Below are 25,772 nucleotides of genomic sequence, written 5' to 3' on the forward strand. Positions count from 1 at the left end.
AGACTCCACATAAACCAAGAAAAAGATACACTGACAAAAAGGAGGAAGTGGAAGTAGAAGAAAGGGAGGGGAGAAGAGAAAAGGAGGCAGGGTCGTGGGGGGTGATCAGGGCCCCTACTGATGTGGGTGTGGAGAGAGGGAAGAAGGAAGGATTCTTGCGGCAGACAGCAGAAGGTTGCCCGGAGTCCAGACTGGAGTAGAGAGGTGAGTGTGGGGTGAGTGCTGTCCCCTGTGCTGCCTGCGTCTCGCTTGGTATTACGTCACAAAGAACAATGCCTGCTTCCCGAGCGTGGCTAAATATAGCCTGCATACCTGCGTGCTCCGGTGGGAGTCCGTGGTGGGAGAAGGGGGAACCTGCGTGGTGTGGGAATAGCCCTGTGACTGGGGTAAGTGGGAGTGGGCGATCATTTACACCTGGCTCAAGAAAGAAGGCTTTCCATTGTTTAATGATCCTCCTGCCATTTACCTGGCTCCGAATTACAATTGCTATATTGGCCATGGATGCTTCATATTGATGAAAGGGGGAAACCTGCACATCCCAGATCACGAGCGAGTAGGATCTGTGTTCGGCTCTGGGGCTGCTTTTGTATGTTTAATAATGCGGAAGGCTGATGTCTTTACATGTCTGATAACATGTGTAATGTATACAATTATTCTGCGTGCACAGTGTACGGGTATGTATTGTTTCTGAATATCAATAAGAAATGCAAATGCTTAAATATTCCATTCCAGCATTTTATATCTTTGTGTGTTGCTGTTTGATTCACCCAAACTATACCGATTATTATTATATGAATATATATTGAAGGTTAAATATAATGCAGCTAAATAGAAATACATCTATAAAAATTTGTTCTACATATATAATATATGTATGTGTTCTAATGCTATGGGGGATCCAGCATTCATGTGTGTGTGTCTATATATATATATATATATATATATATATATATATATATATATATATATATATATATATATATGTGTATATGTGTATATATATATATGAGAGATTGGAGTATGACAGATATTTAAATATTGGCTATATGTCAACACCCTTATGTCCTGACAGGGTTAAAAAAAGTATCTGCGCTTGTATTAATAATAGCCTTGGGTAACAGCTTAAAATACTTATATGTAACCTTATTACTCTCTGTGATATGTATTGTTTTGTACTTTTTAAGATCTAAAAGGGCCAGGATATTTTTTTCTGCATGCTAACTTAGGTCTCAAACAGTTAAAACCAAAATCCTGATGATGGGGTGTGGTGGTGTTTTGGCCTGTGGGGGCCGATCCCTCGCATCATTATACTTTTTGGGATTTATTTAATCCTTTGATAGACATAATTCTGAGTTCTTCGTAACACCCCAATGTGGTTTGGGAAGAATTGTCGGCTCTGGTGGAATGCAAATAGAAGGGAAAATTATGGATTTTTTTCCCCCCACCGTATATTGATTTGTTTTATTACTTTCTCAATTGTACAACATGTTTTCAGGTTTCTATTACATCTGATTTAAAGCTCAGGGGAACAGTTGCACAGTGTATGGGGTGTTGAGGATCTCTTGGTGGATGGCTGGTGTGGTCTAATATCGGGGTCTACTAGAGAATGGGATGGTTGTCTCTCTTATCTGAAGTATGTGACCTTCATGTGTTGGTACTGCAGCTGGATATTATTAATAGCTGTTCTATTATGTGATGATGGTTTCGCCATCCTCCTAATGGGAGAGAAATGAATGCTGTGCCCCTGCTGGCTACATGATACATGCTGTCCTTAATGTATATTTGATTTCTTTTTGGGAACAGCTATATTAGCTATTCTGCCATTGTTATTGTAGAACAAGACAAGGTAATAGAATAGGAGTTACAAAGCAATGGGAAAATAGGCCAATTTTAACAAGCATTTAGTTGCAATGTGTTTTCTGTGGCTCACGGGATACTTTTTGTTGTTGTTGTTGTTGTTGTTCCTGGTTGTTATTTACTTGTATTCTGCTAATTTGTAGCCCTACATCTCTCTGATTCATCAGAAATATAGCTGAAAACAAGATATGAGTAAAAAAAAATACAGGATCTTGTCTGCTTCTAATTAAACGCCACGCTATGTATGCAAATATAAATACATTTATTTATTTATTTTGGACAAATATAACAAAGAATAGGTTCAGGGCTGAATTTACATGTGAGGAGCTGCTAGGAACACAAACACAGGTTGGGGACATGGGGCACATTTTGAATACTTTGGTATTCAAATATTTTATACATTACAGATAAAATATATATATATATATATATATATATATATATATATATATATATATATATATATATATATATATATATATTGTATTATTTTATAACATTTTGCAACATTAAGAGAAACATAGATATCCTCAACTAGTCCTGTCTGTCTAGCCAAACCACAATAGCATATAAAAAACATATAATGTTCTGTGTAATAGAGCCTGTAAAAAAATAAATAAAATCTAAAATAAATGAATGTTCGTATACATGCTTCTCTTCAAGGATCATCATATTTTATTTTAAGCTTTTGTTTCTGCAACTTCACTTTTTTATGTGATACACGGTTATGTTCTGTTAACCCAATGTACAATTTTTATTTCTAAAAATGATTAATAAAAAAAAAATTACTAACTAGTTGGCATATTAAATTTATAAATGATTATTCAACCTATAGAAAATGAAACATTTTTATAGGCCCTGTACAAATCTGGGCAGAAAAAAAATTTGCCAAGCTATGAATGGGTGCTGACAACAGAGCTTATGATTAAGTCTCTTGGCATGAAACTCGTCAGTCATGTCTTCGTTTTTTTTTTTCTTCTTCTCTCTCTTTTCCCATGGACAAGCAATTTTTGTTGATAGCTGTGAATGTGTAACTTTTGAAAAGGCAACTCAAAATAGGCACCAAGGAATGCCTGAAGTTTAGAGGGGAAGACCACATTAATTTCTTTAATACCCACTACTAATACTACTAATAATACTTTTAAGGTGCCTAAATTTCTTTCTGATTACCAAACTAGATCTCATATTTGTCTATCTGGTCCCAATGGTTTGTAGAATTTTAGTGCTCCATTTTCTTACAGGACACACCATAAAATACAGTACTGTATACAGCAATGAAGCTTAGCATTGACAACAACTTGGTTTTATTATTTTTCCCAAATAAACTACCTATTATTGTAGAGCTGGAGGCTGCCATTGCTATGACTTTTTTTGTTTTTTTCTCTGCTCAAACATCACATGTTTACAGCAATGCATGAAGCCATTCCTCCATAGACTATCATTAGTCAGAGTATCTAGCTGGGTGATTAAGACTGAGCCATTGTATTGTTAATCACAATGCTGTATGACGAGGATGTCAGTGTTTGTCTAGTAGATTGGGTTAAGATAACCTATATACAAATTACTAATATGTAGCTGCTTGAAAATGTTATGCAAACTAGACTTATTAAAAGAAAAGGCTCAAGCTTATTTTAATGTTATAGCTGTAAATTCGCCTTTAAGCCGGGGAGCACACCCATAGTGTTCTCAAATCAAATGAGCACCAGTAGTAACATTTTTAGACATCCATGGCTCTCCTTAAAAGAGATAGCTAAGAGGTTTCTTTAAATGCTGTTTCTTCCCTTTCGCAAATGTTTGTCCCTTTGCCAGCCCCCAGCTATTTTCCATGCAGGATATGTGTTTGTCTGGCCCATGATATACTTATCACCAGTTAGCTCTAGGGCAGGCTTGGCGAATGCTATGGGCAGGGGACTATTCAGACTCCCAAGTGCAGAGCACTCCCATAGATTTCACAAAGTACTTTAAAATGCGTTCTCCTCTAGTGGGGCTGTCGGGGACAGTAAACTGTCACTTTAAAGAGCCATAGGGAATGCTCATGGAAATAAGTGAGCTGCATGGGTACACAAAGCTTATTGTCCTCCGGTATTTTCCTATTTTAATCACTTTGCAAGCTTGTTTCCTGGTCAGTTATCTTTTATAGCTGCATGTCAGATTCCTCATAATCTATAGTATGTTTTTAATTCTAATCCTAGAAATAACATCCACATTTTATTTTGCGATCCATTTTAAATTGGGTACATAAAGTGTGTAAGAGAAGTAAAGAAAAAGAACATGTTAATGCAAGTCAACATCTGTTCAAGGCAGTTCTATAATAAATACATCTTTTAGAGCGAGGACAAGGTCACACAATGTGTTGGTCAAGCTTCTGATTGTAAATGTCAATCAATAAAAATAGAGGCCACAATTTACACCGCACTTTACATATTGTTAGTGGTATGATTTATTCAGATTGATAGATGCAAGATGATACATGAGATGCCCATATCACATGAATTTACATACACTATAGGAGTTTTCATATTGATCTCTATTCACTAACCAAGGAGTTTGCAGTGTGTCTTTGCATAAATCAGGATACCATCAGACTCAATGCAACAACTGATGCAGTGTTGGGTGCACCATGACCACCTGGGCACAGCTGTAGAGCAAATAACAGGGCATCGGATGCAATGTAACAGTTCCGTAGCAGATGCAACATAATGCACAAAGATGCCAGTGTCCTCTTCCAACCAAGTTGGTGCCAAGTTTCAGTATAGAACCATCTGAATCCTACTCAACAGTGCTTGGTTTGTTTCAATTTCTGTTTTAAAGATCGATCTTCTGAGTTTGACCTGGCCTTATTTCCTCTATACTTCTGTGACATCTCTTTGGGTTAATTTGGTCCTAACATTTAATTTTGGTCTTTTCAACACATAGTTTTGAATTTTCTGTTTGTGCTTTTGTTGTGTTTGGATTTCACTGTGTTAACATAGTGGATTCGCTTAAGTGCCAGGATGGTTTTAGTTGTGAATGTCATTGAGACTCCTTCTTCCTACTCCAGCCTGATGTGCACGTTAACTTTGCTTTGTCCAGTGTTAACTAACTGCTAGCTCATTGGGATTGGTCTTTGGAAAAGTCAGGGAGTTTAATACAGTGCTGCAAATGCCAATGAGCAATTTGATTGAGTGGCTAGCTGCTGTTTATTTATTTCCGATGGCTAAAAATGTTTTGCTTTAATATCTAAGGAAATAGTACAAAAAATATTATATTAGTACCTCTGGGACAACATAATGTGAATTCTGACTTATATTGAGTGCTTGTAGTAGAAAAGTTAGATGTCCTGAGGTTATTTACATTGGCAGTATGTATCTTCCTGTGACTCGGCAAGATTTTTCTCTTATGTGTGGGCTAGTGGGCCAGTCTTTTGAAGAGGCTCTGGTGGAAACCTAGTTTTATGATTGTAGATAAGATTCCATTGTCAGTATACCATAAACATTAATGCTAAAATATATTATATGCACTTGGCCTTTATAATTATTAACATTGTTTGCTTCTTCATCTTCTCATTGAAAGCCCCACCATGTATCTACAGCTCATTCTTTACTATGATGCTCCCAAATACCTCTGACCACTACATCCAAGAATCAAGTTCAAAGCAAAATCACTTATCTAATAGATTCTTACTTGCTTTTCAATGATTCAACGGTTTCTGAGATATTTGTTAATAAAATCTGACTATGTATGTGCTTTCAAGCCTGAACTGTTGTGTTTGAACATCTTTCCTACCATGCATGTCATGTTGTTGGGCAACAAATTTGGTTTCCTGAACGGTATTTAGGTTAGACTAAATTTTTCAAGATTTCACACGTTCAAGAAAATTTTATGCTTTTGTTTGACGGAGAAGGTTGTAATATTTGTAAATAAAAAAACTGTACATAGAGAATGTAACATTGACAAATTAGAATTCTATTTTTTGGCTTCCAACGTTTTACAATGTAAATATTCAGTTTGTCTTTGGTGCTACGCTCCTGTTGAAACCAGTGGGAGCACCTTGGGGGTTTCATTCACTCCCAAAAACTTCTGTAAGCCAGTGGCAAGCACGAGATATTTTCAGTTGACCATGTTTCCTAGTGTCTAAGGGAATGGAGAAAAGGGGAAAATGGGTAGTGGGGATTCTAATTAATATCTCCACGCATCTACAAGGGTAAAAAAAAAAAAAAAAAAAAAAAAAAAAAAAAAGGCGACACAACTATTGTGCATGAATCATCTTTACTTAATGTATCGTCTCCTCTATCAATGCTGATATTATCATATCTTATGTATTGTAAATTGTTGGCGCAATATAAATAAAAGATAAGTGCATGTTGTCTGGAGTATTAAACAGATGTTGCCGGACTTGTACATGGTTTCACAGTGTTTTTTCTGTGAGTTCACTGGATTACTTATTTATACCTATTACATTTTTTTCTAAATAATATTATTTCCACTCCTAGTTTGTCTGGTTACAGTTCGTGATAACTTTTCTATGTGTTTTATTGCTATAAACGGCAAGCAATGTCACAGAAAAATGGTATTGTGCTTCTAAGGTAATATGAAAGAAAAGCCATTTTGTTCAGTGTAACTTTCTGTAGTTTAACTAATTAACCTTTGTTTGTAAAATAGGTCAAATATCCATGAATACGTGACTTTAACTTCAAAAGGATATATACATTAAAATGCCAGAAAACCCAATTTAAAAGTTCCTCACATAAATAACAGGTCCTTGGAACTTACACAGTAACTTATTTAGGCCTCTATTTTGTGCTACCAGGTAATTATTTTAGAGTTGAGCTACCAATATTATCTATTCCAACAAAATGGCTCCTTCAATAATGGCTTAACAGTTTTAACCTTTAAAGGTATATCTAATTTAATTTTAAATGGTATGAAGCAGTTGGGACTGAAATCGGGTGAAATGCTAGACAGAGGCTGGTATAGTCTAATGCCATTAGTATCAAACATCAGAATTAGTTTCTGTCCTTAATGGATTTTGAAGATGATACGAGACGCCATCCGAGATAACGGCGTGTTCTGTTTAAATAGATAATGATCTTTTCAGATAGGAATAGATAGATTTATCTAATCTATCTACAGTAATAGCATCAGTTTAGTCTACATATTTCCTTAGCTTCCAAAAATAACCTCGTGTTTCTTTTTGAAGCAATTCTACTTTTTGCATGTTGCGTCGCCATTTGTTTGTGTTCTGGTACCATAGTAGTCTAGTCCAGTACCCAAACACCATGGCTCCTTATCATACTTCATAGTGGTAGAATTGTTCAGTGCTGATCACTTTACAAGTCTTCTCCATCAACTCCTAACTCCCAGTCCGAGATAGATGGTAGTTTGTTTTAGAAACAAATCAAGTATAAAATCAGTACACTGTGTCAGACCCTGGAGTGTTATCTGAAGAGCAGTCAGTACTTTGCAGGGATGCATTCCTGTTTAAAAAGCAAAACTTCCTACAGAGCCAGATTTCGCTTTCCAAATTTTGCTCGATGCTGGTCAGTCTTAAGCAGCCGCCCCGAAGCTTCAGGATGTCTTGGAACTGTAGCTTATCCCCTCTGGCACAGAACAGGATAATGACAATACTAAGCTTTGGAAAACGCTGACCTGTCCTATTGAGTCACTTTGCCTGCCTGCCTGCCTGCCCCGGGGGATTTGTATCACATTTTCCATAGTGTGAATAAACTGACATTTTCACGCTGTGATACTGTGTCAAGGTGCCGTATTTCAGTTATGCAAAATTATGTATACAAGACGTCCGTGAAATAGAGCATCTGAGCATAGTACCTTACTGAAACTGGGCCACGTAGATACAGAAAAATATTGCTTTAAAGTGTCGGTATAATTCTAAAATTAGAATGTTCTAAAACTCTGTATATCCCATGATATATATATATATCGGCCTCTCAGAAGAAGTGTTATAGGCTATTACAGTGGGGGGATGTAAACATGCATGAGATTGACAAACGGCTATCCTTAATATAAGAGAAGACTAGTATGAAATATGGTTTGAGGTTATTAACGTCTAGATGGACCCAATAGTTCTTTTAAATTTTGTGTTTCTATGAAGATTTAAATACAAATAACAGTAGTTATTAAGCCATTATTGAGCATCTGTCTAAAAAGACAAAGCTATTCGTCTTGAATGGGTTTCATTTGACAAATTATTAAAAAGAAAATACTAAAACAGCGAACTATACAAATATAGTGACTTTCCTTTAAAGCCTGGTTATAATATAACATTAAGCAACCGGGTGAAGAAATGAGGACTTTATCGCCTTGCCTTGTCTGATGTATGTTAGGTCAAGGGTAAAAAAAAAATTCAGAATTTGCAGTCAGATTACCTTGTTTCATCTACATTTATGAAATGATGTATGCTTTTGTTTCTCACATTCTTCCTTTTTTTTTTTTTTTTTACAGTTTTCTGATTTATATGATGCTTTAATTATGCACATATATGTTATGTTTTTATTGTTTAATATGGCATTATATATACTAATGCTGTCTTGGAGTGCCCCCATCCACCATGGTCTAGTTGGCCAAGCTGTGCTGGCCCACATTTGGAAGTGGAAGGTGGGACATCGCATAACCACGAGAACTTAAGAAACAAAAGGAAAGGAGAGGAAAGCTCTGCTCAAATGAGTGTACAGTCTAGAACAGGGGCGTCCAACCTGCAGCCCTCCAGCTGCTGCAGGACTACATCTCACATAATTCTCTTTCAGCTAAGGGGCTGGCTGATGAGGATGGGAGATGTAGTCCTGCAGCAGCTGGAGGGCCACAGGTTGTATGTCCCTGGTCTAGAACGTGATATCTGTATATGTCTCTTGGCTGTTTGTATAAGGATATTTTGGCTGCCCTATAGATCTCTGCTTTAACAACATATTCAGTGCGTGGCTGTATTAAAGATACTGCTTTCTGAAGGGAGAGATAAACACGGCAACATGCTGTTCCATGACAACCTGTGGTATTTGAGGAACACAGAATAATATTTGCATTTAAAACTGAAGAAGGCAAAGAAGCCTATTGCTAATCTTCTCAAAAACTGGCATTTTTGGCGACTAGAAAAAAGGGTTATTTTTCTTTCTGGTGTTAGTTTAGAGCTGCATGAGTGTAGGTGGCTATATGGATGAGAGGAACCAACCACCAATGCTTCTATAGGTAGACCACAGTTCTACAGATCTACATCAGTCATGCCAAATAATTTGGAGTTAAAAGGTCCCCACGTAACAATAATTTTGTGACAAAATATTTTCATTATGTTCCGTTTATTGACAAAAAAACATACTTTTCTAACACAGATTGCCTTTTTTGGTAGTGTTTCAGCAACTAAACATATTGTGTCCTCTAGCTCTAGGTTATTGTGTCCTGAGTGGAGCCATTGTTGACAGAGTAGTACAAATCCACGAGTAGCTTCACTTCTGACATGGCTCATTGATTTAACGTTAGTTAATGGATTTGCTAAGGAGTCTGCTATTATACCCTGTACAACGCTAAAGTGCACTTTTCAGATGCTTTTCATTGCTCAGGCTCCTTTTTCATGTTCTCGCTACATCCAAAGATATTTTAAAAAGGACTGAAAAAATGTGGTTTAGCAAGAAGGTCAAATTGATCAACTAGTAAGGGATATTGGGTGGTTTCCGTACTAAGATTGAGGCTAAACAGAAACGTCCTTGTTAATTGGACAATTCCACTGGTGCTTTGGTATGAGTAATAGCTGATTTCACAAGTGCAAACAGGCCTTGGTTGTTTGATCTCTTGGAACGGTTGTTTTGCTTGTGGTTTCCAGCTGCATAGTGTGTGACATCATATCTTTCTGATATGAAGGGCCTGGAAACGGGAAGCTTAGCTAAGACTTTTCATTTGCAATGGGTGTGTCTAGTTCCAGTTGTCTTATTTACACAGTGTGTTGCTCCGAAACATAACTTTGCCCTCTTGAGAGAGTAAATCCTCTGCTCAATACATGTATATATTTCAGAGATGTTCCTGTTAACAAAACAAAGACTAATTAGAGACTGTTAACCGGGTTTATATAAGATAGTGTATTAGCAAACTGAATTTATAGCAGGCTTACTTCTTGTTTCTTCAGTATTAATGTCAGAACGAACCAACCAGCAGATGAAATTACTGCACTTATTATGCCCCTTATGACCAGAGATACCTGTGCCCTGCCATATAAATTTGTGTCCTGTCTTAAAGGGAATGTCCCACCATTTTTTATTGCTTTTTAACCCCTTAAGGACAATGGGCGGTCCCTAAACCCATTGAAAACGATGCATTTTGAGCCCCTACATGTACGGGCTTTGTCATTAAGGGGTTAAAACCGTTCCTAGTTTTACATGATATGTTTTCGGATTGCTACATATTGGTCATTTTTATGTGTTCTATCTGGGCATGGGGTACACAGTTCCAGTGCTTGAGAGCCACAAATAGTTTTAGATATCCCAGCTTCAGCACAATATTCCTGGCCTGTTTGCAGCCATCAATGACTGGACTTTTGTAGCCCCGTGCTAGATGAACATCTGACTCTTTATCATACTGCCTCAGTCTTAGTCACCCAGACATTGACACTCTGACTAATGAAAGTCAATGAAGAGAAAGATTTCATTAGAAAGATGTCTTTAATTAGCACACATCTTTACTTTACAATTTCACAACTCATGGAGCCAGTCAGGGGAGATCACAGGATCTCCTCAATCAGTACAGTGGGGCTGTTCAGCAGGACCTTAGGACAGTGTCTCAGAATCTGGACTGTTGCGTGGAAAATAGAACACTTGGGATGTCTTGGTCTGCATCTCGGTATATAATAATCTTGTTGAAAAGTTTTTGTACAGTAAATAGAAATAAAAATGAAAGGCCCATATTTAAAAGGAAGGCAGTCTAAAAGAAACTGTGCCTAAATGTGTTAACAGGTGACCAATATAAAAATTACCTACAAGACATAATAAAACGGTGAATTGCCATCTTGAGATAGTGGAACATGTTGATAGTCCTTGTCAAATGATATCAGTGCACAAGTACTTCAAAAGATGATGTGGCATTTAAAATGGGCGTGCGGATATGTGAGGGGCATGTTGGAGGCAGTAATATGGGTACAGTCCAGGTACCTTGTTATCAGGGTATTAATAATAAAAAAAAACATGTTTGGAAGCTGAATCCTGATAGTAAGTGCTTTTGTTCTGTAATATAATGCACATGTGTTTTATGACAAAACAAATGTGCAGGCGAGACAGTGGGGTGTCAAAAGCTAAGCCTGGTACTAGTCAGGGTAGGTACATGGGGATGGGAGCTGTATTATCCCACTGATTGGCATATTATAGTGCAATTGATGTACTTCCTTTACTTGAGGTTGATTTGTAATGGGTTAAATAAGTTGTTCAATGGAGAGGGAAAAAAAATTGAGCCTGTTCATCCTCAGCTTGAAAACAACCTCCATGGACTTTTGACTTTTGACTTTTGACATTGGTAAGGTCAAGAGGATTTTCTGTAATAAATACAAAACATAACTTAGAGGTTGACTGTGCCTTTAAGTTTGCAATGTACACCTGCTGTTTCTGTTAGCTGTGTTTCCTGGGAAGCTTGTAAAATAACTGCTTTTATTACTCTTGAGACATTTTGTCAGCTAATCAGTAACTAGATTTCTGTTTTACAGCAAATCCCATTTAGAATGAAACTGTTTCTATTTTTGCGTTACATTAGTCTTTTTCTTTATTTTGGATATTTTTTTCTTTTTTGCTCTGCACTAAGGGTATATGTTTGGCTGCCAAAATTGCTGTCCTTGAGAAGTATATTGGATATAGGTCGATTTAAAGGAACATTAAAGGATATTAGAAAGTTAACTTTTTTTTTTTCCTTTTTTCTGTTCACATGATCTGTAATATTATTCCTGCTTTTAAAGAGATGGTTTACAGTCCCAGACAGTCTCACTAAAGATAAATGCATAAGTGATATGCATTAAAATTGCATATATTAAAATTGTTGTTCAGAACAATTATTAAATTATGCGGACTCCATAGAGGTGAACTAAATTCATCTAGTTATGCTAAAATCTGACAGTCCTCCTCCTTTTATATATCAAGCGCGTCAAAGACATAGTTTACGTATATAATGCATACATGTGTGTGTGTGTGTGTGTGTGTGTGTGTGTGTATATACACACACTGGCCACTATTAGGTACACCTTGCTAGTACCGGGTTGAGTCTTCAGAACTGCCTTTGTTCTTTGTGGCATACTTTCTACAAGGTGCTGGAAATATTCCTCAGAGATTTTGGTCCATATGGACATGTCATCACACAGTTGCTGCACATCCGTGATGCAAGATGATATGAGCTTTGTGATATGGTGCATTATTCCGCTGGTAGTAGCCATCAGAAGATGGGTACACTGTGGTCATTAAAGGATGGACATGGTCAGCAACAATACCCTGGCAGGCTGTCATGTTTAAACGATGCTCAATTGGTACCAAGGGGCCCAAAGCGTGCCAAGAAAATGTTCTCCACACAATACACCACCACCAGCCTGAACCATTGATACAAGGCAGGATGGATCCATGCTTTTGTGTTGTTTACGCCAAAGTCTGACCCTGCCATCTGAATGTAGCAGCTGGAATCGAGACTCAGACCAGGCAATGTTCTTCCAGTCTTCCATTGTCTAATTTCTGTGAGCCGGTGTGAATTGTAGCCTCAGTTTCCTGTTCTTAGCTGAAAGGAGTGGCACCCGGTGTTGTCTTCTCTGCTGCAGCCATCTGCTTCAAGGTTCGACATGCTGTACATTCAGAGATGGTATTCTGCATACCTTGGTTATTTGAGTTACTGTTGCCTTTCTGTCATCTTGAACCAGTCTGCCCATCTCTGACCTCTGACATCAACAAGGCATTTTCATCCACACAACTGACGGTTACTGGATATTTTCTTTATTTCGGACCATTCTCTGTAAACTCTAGAGATGGTTGTGCATGAAAATACCAGTAGATCAGTGATTTCTGAAATACTCAGACCAGCCCGTCTGGCACCAATAACCATGCCACGTTCAAAGTCACTTAAATCCCCTTTCTTCCCCATTCTGATGCTTGGTTTGAACTTCAGCAAGTTATCTTGACCACGTCTACATGCCTAAATGCATTGAGTTGCAGCCATGTGATTGGCTTATTAGCTATTTTTGTTAACAAGCAATTGAGCAGGTGTACCTAATAAAGTGGCCAGTGAGTGTTTGTGTGTATATATAGGTGTGTGTTTAATCGGCCCATAACAACAAGCATTTCTAAATGCAAAATTGATATAGTAAAGAATCTTGGAAAAGTTTTGGGTAAAATAAAGATTTCTAGTTATCCTTAGCAGATCTATCTGTAGCTACACAGTGATTTCACCTGTGACACTGAGAAAAATCTCTAAAATTCTTGATTTTAATCCAATCAATAAATTTAGAACAGAATATTTTATATGGTCCACATGATGGTTCAAGAGGTAAGAAAAATAAAACAAAAGTGAAAACTAGAGCAGAAAACTGATGTAGGAGAGAACTAAATTGTAACTAGTATTTATTGAGTCTAGTGACGTATTAATTCTAGGTTTTTATTGTTGGAAAATTGCAAAGAACATTTCATGGCGATGGTCTCTTGGGTCCAGAAAATGACCTTAGAGCCACCAAGAGGATGAAGTATTTTAATATGTACCTTAGAATAAGTCTGTAACAGGGTATGATATGTGGGTGAGTGAGTATATATATAACATTTGAAAGATTTGTGTCTAAATAGCCTCACTTCAGTTAATTTGGTCACCTGTTTCTCATTTTTTTCATATATATGTGACTTCTTGAATTAAAAGCCTTTTCCGAGATTGCAATTAACGGGTTTGATGTTCTTGCTTAAATAACCACTACAAAGGTGTGTGTGCGTGTGTGTGTGTGTGAAATATACTGTACACGAAGGACGTTTTGATAAGCTTTCCTGTCACAAGACAGCACAAGGATGTGTGGTGTCAGCTATTAGAAAAGTCTAATGTACTATTGATCCGAAAAGGTTTGGCGTCACAGCCTCCATCTTACCTTACAATCAAGCCAGTGTTACAATTAAGATAAATATAACGTGAGAAGTTTCCAACTTGTGCATTAAACATTTTGCTGACAGCTCAGAGCTTTTGATGGCATAGGAGTTCTTATGATGGCATAGGATATTAGTGATGTGGTGAAACACTGTTAGGAAGCTCAGTGAAGTCAAGCAACTATATTGTTAACAATTTTTTGTCATGTAGTGTGCATCATGTGATCCCGTTGGCCCCCTCACGGCAGCCGCTACACCAGATTAACGATGGCAGCCCTGCAAAATCCTGGGCGCCAGGAAGTAGTTTATAGTTGCCATGGCAACCTGGCAGCAAGGGTTTTGTCGAGCCCTGTTTAGGTGTTGTTACTTAAGTGTTTGGCCTGCACACTGAGAATCCTCCTCCACGTGTCTTTCCTATGGTGGTACCTTTTTCATTTGGCTAGAATAATGAAATTATTTGGGATATTTTCTTTATTGGATATTTTCTTGGATAGGCAGAGTATGGACTGTATTAATAGTGTAACACAGCAGAACCTATGTTTTCACTGTGTGAAATACAAAATAAAACATGAAAATATACTTAATAACAAATACACGTATAACAGATCTTTGAGGTCATAATAATAATAATAATATTGTTTTTGTTGGGCATCATAAATCATTGTGGAAAATGTGTTCCTTTTCCCATGAAATAAAGATACGCCTAAAACTTGAGGCTCTTCCCAAGGTCATTTATGTAAATCGTCCTATGATCTTTTTAGTAAGGAACTATTGTATATTTAAAGCTAGAAAATGGGTAAATACAATGTCAGGGGAGCAAAGAAAATAAAGGAATTATTTAACCCAATGGGTTTCTCCTTTTTTAATAAAAAAAAAAACAAAGCAAAGAAAAGTCCATAGCCATGAAAGGATCTTTCCGACTCATTGATCAACATTAAACCACCTGCTATGGGAGGGTCCAGTTCTAAGGCCATGGTCACCTGTGCATGCACTTGTGCCCATAATGGAACAGATTAGGTTTATTTCGCAGAAAGATCAGTATTTGGAGCATTATTAGTTTGTTGAGGTAGCCATGTCTAAATTTAATATGTGATATGTGTAAAGTATATAACGGTTTTATATACCGTATTAAGAATATTTCTGTAAGGGGTTGAAGTGGGCTTTTCCATAATACCAACTCATCTACAGAGGCAATGACCATAAATATGGGCTTTTTTAATTTTCAAAGAATCCAGAAAAAAAAAATGACCCGTAAAGTGGCTTATCCAATACCTATATTCTATATGTGCTAATTCTATCAAGAGGTATAGTGCTCTCGCTAACCTAAATATCCCTACTCTCTTCTTACATCATTTTTGTATTAAATAACACTTTTTGGAGTGTGAGAAAACTATTTTCTGTGCAGGAAAAATTGAATTGATCCTGTCATTACAGCTTTTCTGTCGGTGCTGTGACCTGCTCAGGTGTAGAATAGGAGATTGAGACTATAGAGACTTTTAATTAAGTCTACTGGACCAGCTGCTGTGAGTGTTAAAATGCATATTAACAATATGTTTGTGTGACTAATTGTGAGGAGATTCAGGAAAAAAAAAATAGTACTCATGCCACCTTGGGACAAAAGGGTCCTTGGACATGTGGTAGAGCTATAAATATATTTAAGTTACTCTTTAATACTCAGCCCTTAATACCCTTTTAGGCTTTTGTTTCATTTTGCTTGTAACTTCATTTTATTATTTGATGTCTACAAAATTTGCAAGACCTATATACTGACGTTTTCACGGTTTGTTTTAAAAAGAAAAATTGATCGTATTAACCCAGGTGAAATGACTTCGGTTAAGTCTCTCTTTCATCATGCTACATTGATGATATATGGTTCTCTGGAACATTATTGCTGCTGTGTAGAAATGTAAGAGCACGATCTGTTAGAAAATGTAGGCACGTAGCAAAGTCAATTATAGTTTTGTATCACCTTAAATCACGATTGCACATGTTTTACTTAAATATTTTAAGTCCATTTAGACATTTATGCATATTACAAATCACAGATGCAGCATTCGAGCCGTTAAGATTTATTGATGACTCTGGTCTTCATTATGGAAATACTCGCCAAGCTTTTATAACTAGAATTGTTTTAGTTCACATAGTATTGTGTTGTCAGAAGCATATTGGCCATTTGTATGCGTTCTGGCTCTGTTATCTTTGCACAATCTACTAGACAAACACTAAAGACTCTTTATCATACTGCCTGAAGAATACAATGTCTCAGTCCTCTTAACCTGGCTGGACTTCATCAACGTTGCCATGAAGAATCAGCTCAGTGTCTCTAGTTCTGCAGATAAAAAAAGGTTAATGGGGGAAAAAATTGAAAGTGCTAAACAATATTTACTACATACAACATCGTATTGCATGGTTAAAGAAAATGTGTTTTACCAAGGGATTTGAAACGTTTTCAGAAAAAAAGCATTCATTCAATTTTACAGTTCATAAAATATCGTATTTTGATGCGGTAAGCAAAAACCGAAATATGTTAGATTTTCTACGTGTATGTAATGTAATGAGTATATCTAAGTTTTAGTCCTCGGAATATTTGTCTTGATACATTTCTTAAGATTGTGGGCTGTGTTGTATTCATTGGATTTCTTCCTGGCATCCAGCGTATTTGGTTTCTCTGGAATATGTCATACCCATTGAAGGAACAACACAAAGCCAAGAGGCGGCATAGATTATAATGCTGTGCAGTAGCTGTTACCAAGGAAATTTTTGTAAACCTGGAAAAGTTCCCTATAAACATACAATGAATCCTGATAACAAGCACATTGATGCAGTTTATCCGGAGTGAAGCATGGTGGTGGCAGCATCATGCTTTTGGGGCTGTTTTTCTTCAGCTGGACCAGGGCCTTTCTTCAGATGGAACCGGTGGAGGGAATTATAAACCGTTCCAAATACCAGGCAATTTTGGCACAAAACCTTCAGGCGTCTGTTAGGAAGCTGAAGAGGAAGTTTATGAACAGACCATACAATTGTGTTATATGTAATGCAGTTTTTGTTTTTTGTCTGAAATTTGATGAAAATGTATAGGCGTTTTTAATAGGAGGGGGGAAACTTGATTGATTGTAGAGGTGTGAGTTTTTCTCTTGGTACTCGAAACTTCTATAGCTTGTACACATGCAGTGTGAATAAATGTTGGTTTTAGATATAGCAATGTAAAGAATAACAGATGTCATTCAACAGTATTTACCGTATTTGGTTGATTATAAGACGACCCCCCAAAATCTGAATATTAAGTTAGGAAAAAAGAAAAAGCCTGAATATAAGACGACCCTATATGAAAAATGTTTTACTAATAAATGTTAATTTGCGCATACACCCTCCGACTGTCAGAGAGAATTCCCCGCAGTGGTGCGGGGAACTCTTCTCTCTGACAGTCGGGGAAGGTCTGCGCGATGGACGCAGACAACGACCCCCCCCCCCGGTATATATATACCGTGCAGATGTTAATGTTGTCAATTACTTTTGTAGCTGGAAGCTGATTTTTGATGGAATATCCTCATAGGCGTACAGAGACACTTTATCACCCCCATCGCTCTTGTGTCAAGATAGCACGTTGTGTTAGGAAATCCAAGTTTAAGTCTAAAAGGCTAATTAATCATTAGACAATCCTTTTGCAATGATGTCTAGAAACGTCCTTGTTTTCCATAAAAGTGACCCCAATTCTGTAAGGTGTTGGCTGGGTAGTTGCCCTGTATACAGCTATTATTAAGAGTACAACAAATGTGCACACCAAGAGTTAACATTGCATTTTGGCATCTCCTGAAATAAGGAGCTGAGCTTTGCTATAGAATATGTCATACTTTTTGTCATGGATCCATGGTCAGCATTTTACTAGTGATCTGTGAATACTTTGCACAAAGCAGCAGATGTTATGTGGCAGCCGATCAATTTTATTTTTTAAAGTGTACACACCCAAACAGGGTTTGCGAATGACAACAAGGAAAACAAAGTATACAAATGACCAATTGGATTACAATTTAAACCAGGAATGTTTTAAATAAAGTGTGGCCTAATCCATGTTTATGTATGATTGTTTTATTACTTAGAGCCATATTCACTGTGTGTATGCATATTGCATTCACTAGGCTGTGACCAGCTGAGTCATCCTTTAATTTGACCAATGTTTGCCGTGTTTGAGTTAAATGTATAATGGCAAACAAAACCAATTTCATTATTGATTTCTTTTGATGAATGAGCTTAGCGAAACAGCACATGTTTATGTACAGGTGATAGTGTTGATGAATGATGAGCTTTGGTTCTACAAATTCAATTAATTAATGGTTCCTGTTTACTTCTTTCTTCCTGCAGTTCAGCTTTATTACTCTGTATAGTTGACACAAAATCCAAAGATGGCTGCTAATAAGCCTAAAGGCCAGAATTCCTTGGCACTGCACAAAGTCATCATGGTAGGAAGCGGTGGAGTGGGAAAATCAGCTTTAACACTCCAATTTATGTATGATGAGGTAAGCCCCAATGGAATATGCATGTCGGGTAAGGTGTATATACATCCCTGGAAACTTTTGGCCTCCAGCTACCCAGAGCCCCCCTTGCGGGGTGCATCCAGGACTGCCCAGTGACGTTGGTGAGCTGTCAGGCTGATGTGCCCAGTTTTCGCATGTTTGGGGGGTTTTTTGTTTGTTTTCATGCTCCTGCATTTTATTCATTGTATTTTTTCTGTCTTTCTTACCTTAGCCCAATATAGACAAACACCCTGGCTTATCCTACTACCTGTAGTAAACAATACAATAGCTCAGCTGAGCCCTCATCCTGACTAATGAAAGTCCTTATGAGAAACAGACTTCACTAGCATTGCCATAAAGTATCAGTTCAGTGTGTTCTTTGAGCAGGAATACAATATCACATGACTGACAACAGTAGCAGCAGGTCTGCATATAAGGAAGTTTGTTGTAACACAATTTTGTTTAATGCTCAAGGAGAACAATATTTTTGTATGGGACTTCCCTTTTAAGCCCTACTGTTTTTTTCCCCCATTTTATCTTTAAACATATGTTGGAAACACAATTGACTATGGATTAGTTAGAAAAACATTTATAGGTGTAGGCAAGAAACAAATTGGAGCTGACCAAGATCCAAAGCAATACCAGACCAAACAGAAGGAATAAGTTTAAAAATAACACTGGCCATTGCATTTTCAACATCCCTAGCCCAAGTAAGATGTTCCATCATGCCCATACCCATCAGTCAGATGTGATGACCCACTATGACCACCCTTGCATGACTCTGTTCTGGCTCTTTTCTTTTTTTTTTTCTCTTTCATGCGATACACACACAACGAGGCCCATTATGATTAACCCATAAATGATGTGTAAACTCATCATAAAAGCTGAAACTTAACGCAGGTTGACGCGTATACTCATCAATCTGCGGAGAGCGCTCTGTCAGAGAGCATTCACAGACTGCTTTGCGAACCAGTAATAACCAGTCTCAGCAACTTGCATGCATGTGACGGCTCCTGGAATTAATGCAAAACTGAGAAAGGCAATAAAAAGTCCTAGGCATATGATATTTTTCCAATTAAGTGAATATATATTGCTTTTTTTCTTTTAATTTGAATTAGCGGTGTACAATTTGATATAAATATTATAGGTAAAAATATATATATTTTTTAAATGTATTACTTAAGTTTTCACCAAGTTTCCCCCCCCCCCAAAGTAAATGACAGTATAGATATACAGAAACTATGTTATAGCAAAGTCCTGTTTTTGTCATGCGAAAAACCAAACTATAGTTTGGTTTAAAAAACCAAACTCCTTTCCATGATCTTTTATAACTTCCTGTCGTGTTTGTACTATAGCATTTGTGGGTTTGTTTGGTATTTTTCCTATTTATGTTTTTGATTCCTCATAATTCCCTTGAGAATCACTATTTTATCCGATGTTATGTTCTGGAGTATAATTCCTTAAGGCTTAATCTATGGTTTCACAGTTTGTGGAAGACTATGAACCAACTAAAGCTGACAGCTATCGGAAGAAGGTTGTACTCGATGGAGTGGAGGTCCAGATCGATATCCTGGATACAGCTGGTCAGGAGGACTATGCGGCAATCAGAGACAATTACTTCCGAAGTGGAGAGGGATTCCTCTGTGTCTTCTCTATCACAGAGCAGGAATCCTTTGCTGCTACAGCAGATTTCAGGTGAGCGCGCATATGGCTTGACAGGCGGTACTTTAGGAATACGATATGGTGTCGAGTGGAAATGTCTGATGAACATATGGCCATGTCTGTTGTAGTTTTCAATTAGACTAGAAACTGTGGAGCAGTTTTTTTCAAGACATAGAAAAAATTGTTACTCCAGTACTAACTGATGAAATCACGATAACTAATCCTGATTATCCTTAAAGTACAATTATGCTATACAAGTAACCTAGGCTTCTTTTGAAGAAACCAAATGTATTCTCCCAGAGCCCAGAAACATTTTGATAAAACAGCTTGCACTGCAAAAGTTGCTGGCTGCTTTTTTTAGGCAAGTGATGCTATCTTAGACAACCACTTACTGTTCACTTATAGCCAAGATTACTAAAAGGGATGTTATTTTGGTCCCCTCTACCACTTTGGAAATGAAATTATGTATATTAAGTATTTCTTACAGAGGTTGGTTTGGTAGAAAAGATACAATTTAGGAGGTACAAATGTACTAGAAATGTAGAAAGAGTATTTACAACACTATTACAACATAGGAGGGTAAAATTAACAATAACATCAAGATCTACAATATATAAAACAATAACATTAGCACACAAAAAACATGTTGGTGCAGGAGGAGAATAGAGCCCTCCTCTTGGATATGATCATTTACTTTTTTTAATTGTAGTAAGGTCATGTGAGTGATTTTAACATTGCCTTTCTTTGTAGCACTGTCAGTCTCCTTAAGAAAAACCCAATATAACAAGTTTTATAAAGTAATATGTGCTTGTTTAATGGTAAGAAATGCTACTATGCTACTGGAGAACAACTGACTTTGTGTTTGCCTTTAGAGAACAAATATTACGAGTAAAGGAGGATGAAAATGTACCTTTTCTGCTGGTTGGCAACAAATCAGATTTGGAGGATAAACGTCAAGTCTCTGTGGAAGAAGCAAAAAGCCGGGCCGATCAGTGGAACGTTAACTACGTAGAAACCTCTGCAAAGACACGAGCCAATGTTGATAAGGTAGCTATTATTCCTGCCCCAAGAGCCAAGTGCAGCAGTTCTCCCTATAAACAGCCGTTCTTTTGCCCCCATCTATTTGTATACTCCATACATTTTCACAGTAGTTCTACTAACTATTATCACATTACTGATCACGCATTATCAATTATGCATGTTTTAGACTGGACAATAGATAGCTGGACTCCGTAAAGTGTTCAGGAGCTTATCTACTAAATTGAGTTGTAGGTGAACAGTTTCCGTTTGAATACAGGTGCCTCAAGTTAAGTCTACATAACCACCATTAATTATGCTTCAATGGATTCAGCAATATAACTTGTTTTTCTTTACAGGTATTCTTCGATTTAATGAGGGAAATTCGAGCCCGCAAGATGGAAGACAGCAAAGAAAAGAATGGAAAGAAGAAGAGAAAAAGCCTTGCCAAGAGGATAAGGGAAAGATGTTGCATTTTATAATGAAAACTTGCAAACCACCACTACTTCTTTTTGTCTATACTGTTAAGAACCATAAAATACTAGCATGTCCCGTGCAGCACAGGTGACTGGTTGTTCTTTTACAATTTGGAGACATTAACACTTTAAAAGCATGATTTGGGAAACTTCAAGGCACTGACATTTGACGTCATGAACAACAACAACTACAAATACAATTTTTTTTTTTTTTTTTTTTTTTTTACCATCTGCAAACAAAATTAATTTCCAATCACATGTACTTATTTGTACAATATTCCTGAATGTACACATCGTGAAAGGTGGCAATAGTCTGTGTATATTCAAACAGGGGGCTCTTCTACTTTTGTTTTTAACTACAACCCTTACCTCTATTGTCTGTTTCTAATTTCGGGTATGACAGAGATACCCATTATCTTATACTTATGTTTCTGAAGTAAATACAACCTAATAGACTTAATGTTGCAGACATTTTGTTAGGAAGTTTTCGTTTATACATTTCATCCTATCCAGGGTACTTGATGATCAAGACAACCATAGTTCTCATTGTACCTGGAAATGTCTCAATATGCCTTAATGGGGTAAAAATAGAAAAACTTAAAATACTCTTCTGGGCTGTTTCATGTGGAAGGTTGTAAATGAAAATTAGTGTCTCGTGATCTGTTTGAATATTTGCCAAGCATTATATGTGGCAGTGGATGTTGGCTCTATAGAACATCATCGTCATTGGTGTTGTAAGCGTTGTTTTAGTACTACTTTAAGTAAGCATTCTGAGGCAAATGGGTCAAGAGTTATTATGTAAAGAAGACAAACATGTTAAATTGATAAGTATATTTTATGTGAGTGTCTGCATTAATCATGGTGACTAAATACTGTGGCTTCTTGGTCGGTAAGGTTTATTAAACCTTAAGATAATCTTATTAACTGGCCAGCCTTTATGGCATATCATCATTTAAATCACAGGGTGTATTGTATTGGAAAGGAGGGTTCCAGCAAAGGGCGATGTTAATACATTTTGTTTTCTACCCCCTCCTCCATAATTCAACTATTTTTTTCATATCCTTTTTAAAAATTGTTTATTAATTCTTGTGGTCTAAAGATCTTCAAAAGGCATTTTAGGTGAACTCAGATCAGTCTACCCAGTCGGTATGAATTTGTGTCATTCTGGTAATCTGTACATAATATAAGAATGTGTATCTGTTAAATTACAGTTGCATATTGAATCATGTCCTTAAGTTAAATATTTGGTGTGAGAAACAATATATTTCCCTGTTTGTTAGCAATGCCTTCTGCTTGTGATTACCTACATCTCACAACCAAGGAGTGTGTTCAAACCACAACCAAGGAGTGTGTTCAAACCACAACCAAGGAATGTGTTCAAACCACAACCAAAGAGTGAAACCGATGCTAAGCACTTACCAACTCCCTGTCTGTCAGATTTTTATTGAAAGTCAGTTTTTCAGATTGATGGTCTTGAGGTCACCACCTGGCCTGTGTAGGTCCACCACAGCACAGCAGAGCCCTTTTTCATTCATCTAATATGCCCTACACCACTATGTAAAAAGTGGGAAAGTCCCTTTGGCTTCAATCCTACTAGTAATGGTAGACATTAAACAGATCAGCAGACCATGAAGAATTTTTTTTTGAGAGGCACATATAAAACTAATTTATTTGAATTCATATGACCTAGAACATTGGGTTTATTATTAGGCATATGTATCGTACACAATTGATCTTAAGGAACCTCTCGCTGAGGACCACAAATCACTATTTTGTAAATATTCATGCACTGTGAACAATTTGTGAAAATGGTAGTTAATTACTCACCATATTATAGTTTAACATTTAAATATAGGCACAGAATCATAAAAAATGTACCCTATTAGTCAAATAATGTCAATACAATGCTGTTACTTTCATACAATTATAACTTTTTCAGAGTTTGTAAATTCATAAATTAGGTCTTTCATTTTGCGAAGAAAATCCATTCAAATATTATTTGCTGTAAATAAGTAGCACGTATTATCTATAGAGATGTAAAAACCTTGTTTTTAATGGTAGTTAATTTGTCCAAGCAATTTTTCTCCTGTTCCACCATTTTATATATGGACATGACAAGTAGATAAACCATAGCAACCTTGTACAGAAGAAATTAATCCATACTGGTGCATGTTGGCACAACACAAACAAAAATTCACAGTGGGTGAAGAGGAAGAATACATGTTCTCATGCAAAGTAAATGTAAAATTGCATTTAAGATTATTTTTTTTGTTTTGAAACTCACCGTGCTATGTAACCCTTGTACTCGATGTTGGTTTCTGCTGTTTGAAAGAAAAAATCTGGAAACGAAATATTTTATATGTTTTAGCATGTGGGGAATATACGTGTGTCCGCATTCCAAGGTTTGTTGGTTGCTTGCTTTAAATAAGCTTTACCTTCTGTTGGATAACCAGTAAGATGTTGTGGGTAAGGAAAGATTATTCACAAGAAAAATATAATTTTACAATGAACTACCAAAACTTATTACCCAAGAACATTTGCCAACATGAATGCAGACCAAACTTAATGTTTGCTGTAATCAGTTGTGACCTGCTTACTTTAATATCATACTACAGGTTCTTCCAAGTTCAGCCACAGAGTTCCCATTTAAATTACGGTAATTGGGACTGATCTCAAGGGCTTAATTAATAATCAAATCACCATTGCTATCTAATTTGGCAGTTCATGTTGCAGATTGATGTGTATTGATTAGACTCTACCTAGGTGGACACCTCCAGTCCACTTCTTTATTCTACAGCTCCTAAGAATGCTGAATTCTGATACATAGGCTGAGGCTCATGGGAGTTGTGGTTTGACAACAGGCTGTATTCTGAAAGGGGAGTAGCACTGAAAAAAAAATTCTGAATTTCACAAATATATGCATTGGGATTTTATCCAAAAGAGACAATATTCAGAATATATCACATAGGTACCAGAGGTCATATTGTCATCTGTTTACTGTGATTGTTTCTTTGTAGTTAAGCAAGGATGTTAAACCACTAATGCTTTAAGTTGCTTCAAGGCTGTTGCTCTGGGTTCTGTGGTGTTATGAAGCTGAAGGTTTCAAAAACCCTGTAAAAAGGCTGATTCCACCACCCAGATGTATACTTTGCAAATTGAGCCATTTCAAGACCAATAAAGTTCACTTTTGTAAATCTTGTCCAGTACCTTTTATTCCTAAATTTATTTTATGGTTTAGGCCTAAGGCACACTTCTATAGTATCTTTTTATTCCATTTTGCCCAGGTAGGTATGACTGCATGTCCTGGCGCTCTGCACAGAGAAGGAGGAGCTCTAACATAAGGTATGTAAAGTATGGGGTTGTTTCTCAGTTTTAGGTTTAGAATGACAAATACAACATAGGGATAAATGTCAGAACTTTATCAAATATTGTGTTCAAAATCTGCCTGCGTCATGTTGAGATCCCAAAAATATCGCTCTGAGCTCATAGGAACCCATATATCTTTGTGTAAAACTAACGCAGTCTACATACAGTGCTGTGAAAAAGTATTCCCCCAACCCAATTTCTTCTATTTTTGTTTTTTTGGTACACTTAAATGTTTCACATCAATCTAATTGTAATATTGATGTGACAATGATAACCAGAATAAACACAAAATGCAATTTTTAAATGAGGATTTCAGGTACAGAAGGAAAAAAAATCTAGCCCTACCTGGCCCTAAGTGAAAAAGCAATTGCCCCTTTCTTGCCACAAAAGAATGTCCACAATGTAATGTTCTTAAAACAAGTCACAATGAGGCTCAGTAGTGTGTGTGGCCTCCACGTGCCCGTATGACCTCCCTACAACGCTTGGGCATGCTCCTGATGAGGATGCAGATGGTCTCCTGAGGGATGTCCTCCCAGACCTGGACTAAAGCATCCTCCAACTCCTGGACAGTCTGTGGTGCAAAGTGGCGTTGGTGGATAGAGCGAGACATGATGTCCCAGATGTGCTCAATCGGATTCAGGTCTGGGGAACGGGCGGGCCCGACCTTCCTCTTGCAGGAACTGCTGACACACTTTAGCCACATGAGGTCTAGCATTGTCTTGCATTAGGAGGAACCCAGGGCCAACCAGCATATGGTCTCACAAGGGGTCTGAGGATCTCATCTCGGTACCTAATGGCGCAGTCAGGCTATCTCTGGCAAGCCCATG

At 37.1% G+C, this 25,772-nt stretch overlaps 1 protein-coding gene across 1 annotated transcript; it reads left to right on the forward strand.

The window, feature by feature from the left end:
- Positions 1–60: 60 nt before the first annotated feature.
- Positions 61–22,224, forward strand: RALA (RAS like proto-oncogene A). The gene is made up of 5 exons (XM_053466264.1): positions 61–204; positions 18,273–18,427; positions 19,911–20,119; positions 20,959–21,133; positions 21,463–22,224. Exons 2-5 carry the CDS (start codon positions 18,314–18,316, stop codon positions 21,583–21,585), a joined length of 621 nt encoding a protein of 206 aa, XP_053322239.1. The 5' UTR covers positions 61–204; positions 18,273–18,313; the 3' UTR covers positions 21,586–22,224.
- Positions 22,225–25,772: the final 3,548 nt, after the last annotated feature.

This window comes from Spea bombifrons, chromosome 5, assembly GCF_027358695.1.
Source record: "Spea bombifrons isolate aSpeBom1 chromosome 5, aSpeBom1.2.pri, whole genome shotgun sequence".
Lineage (NCBI taxonomy): Eukaryota > Metazoa > Chordata > Amphibia > Anura > Pelobatidae > Spea > Spea bombifrons.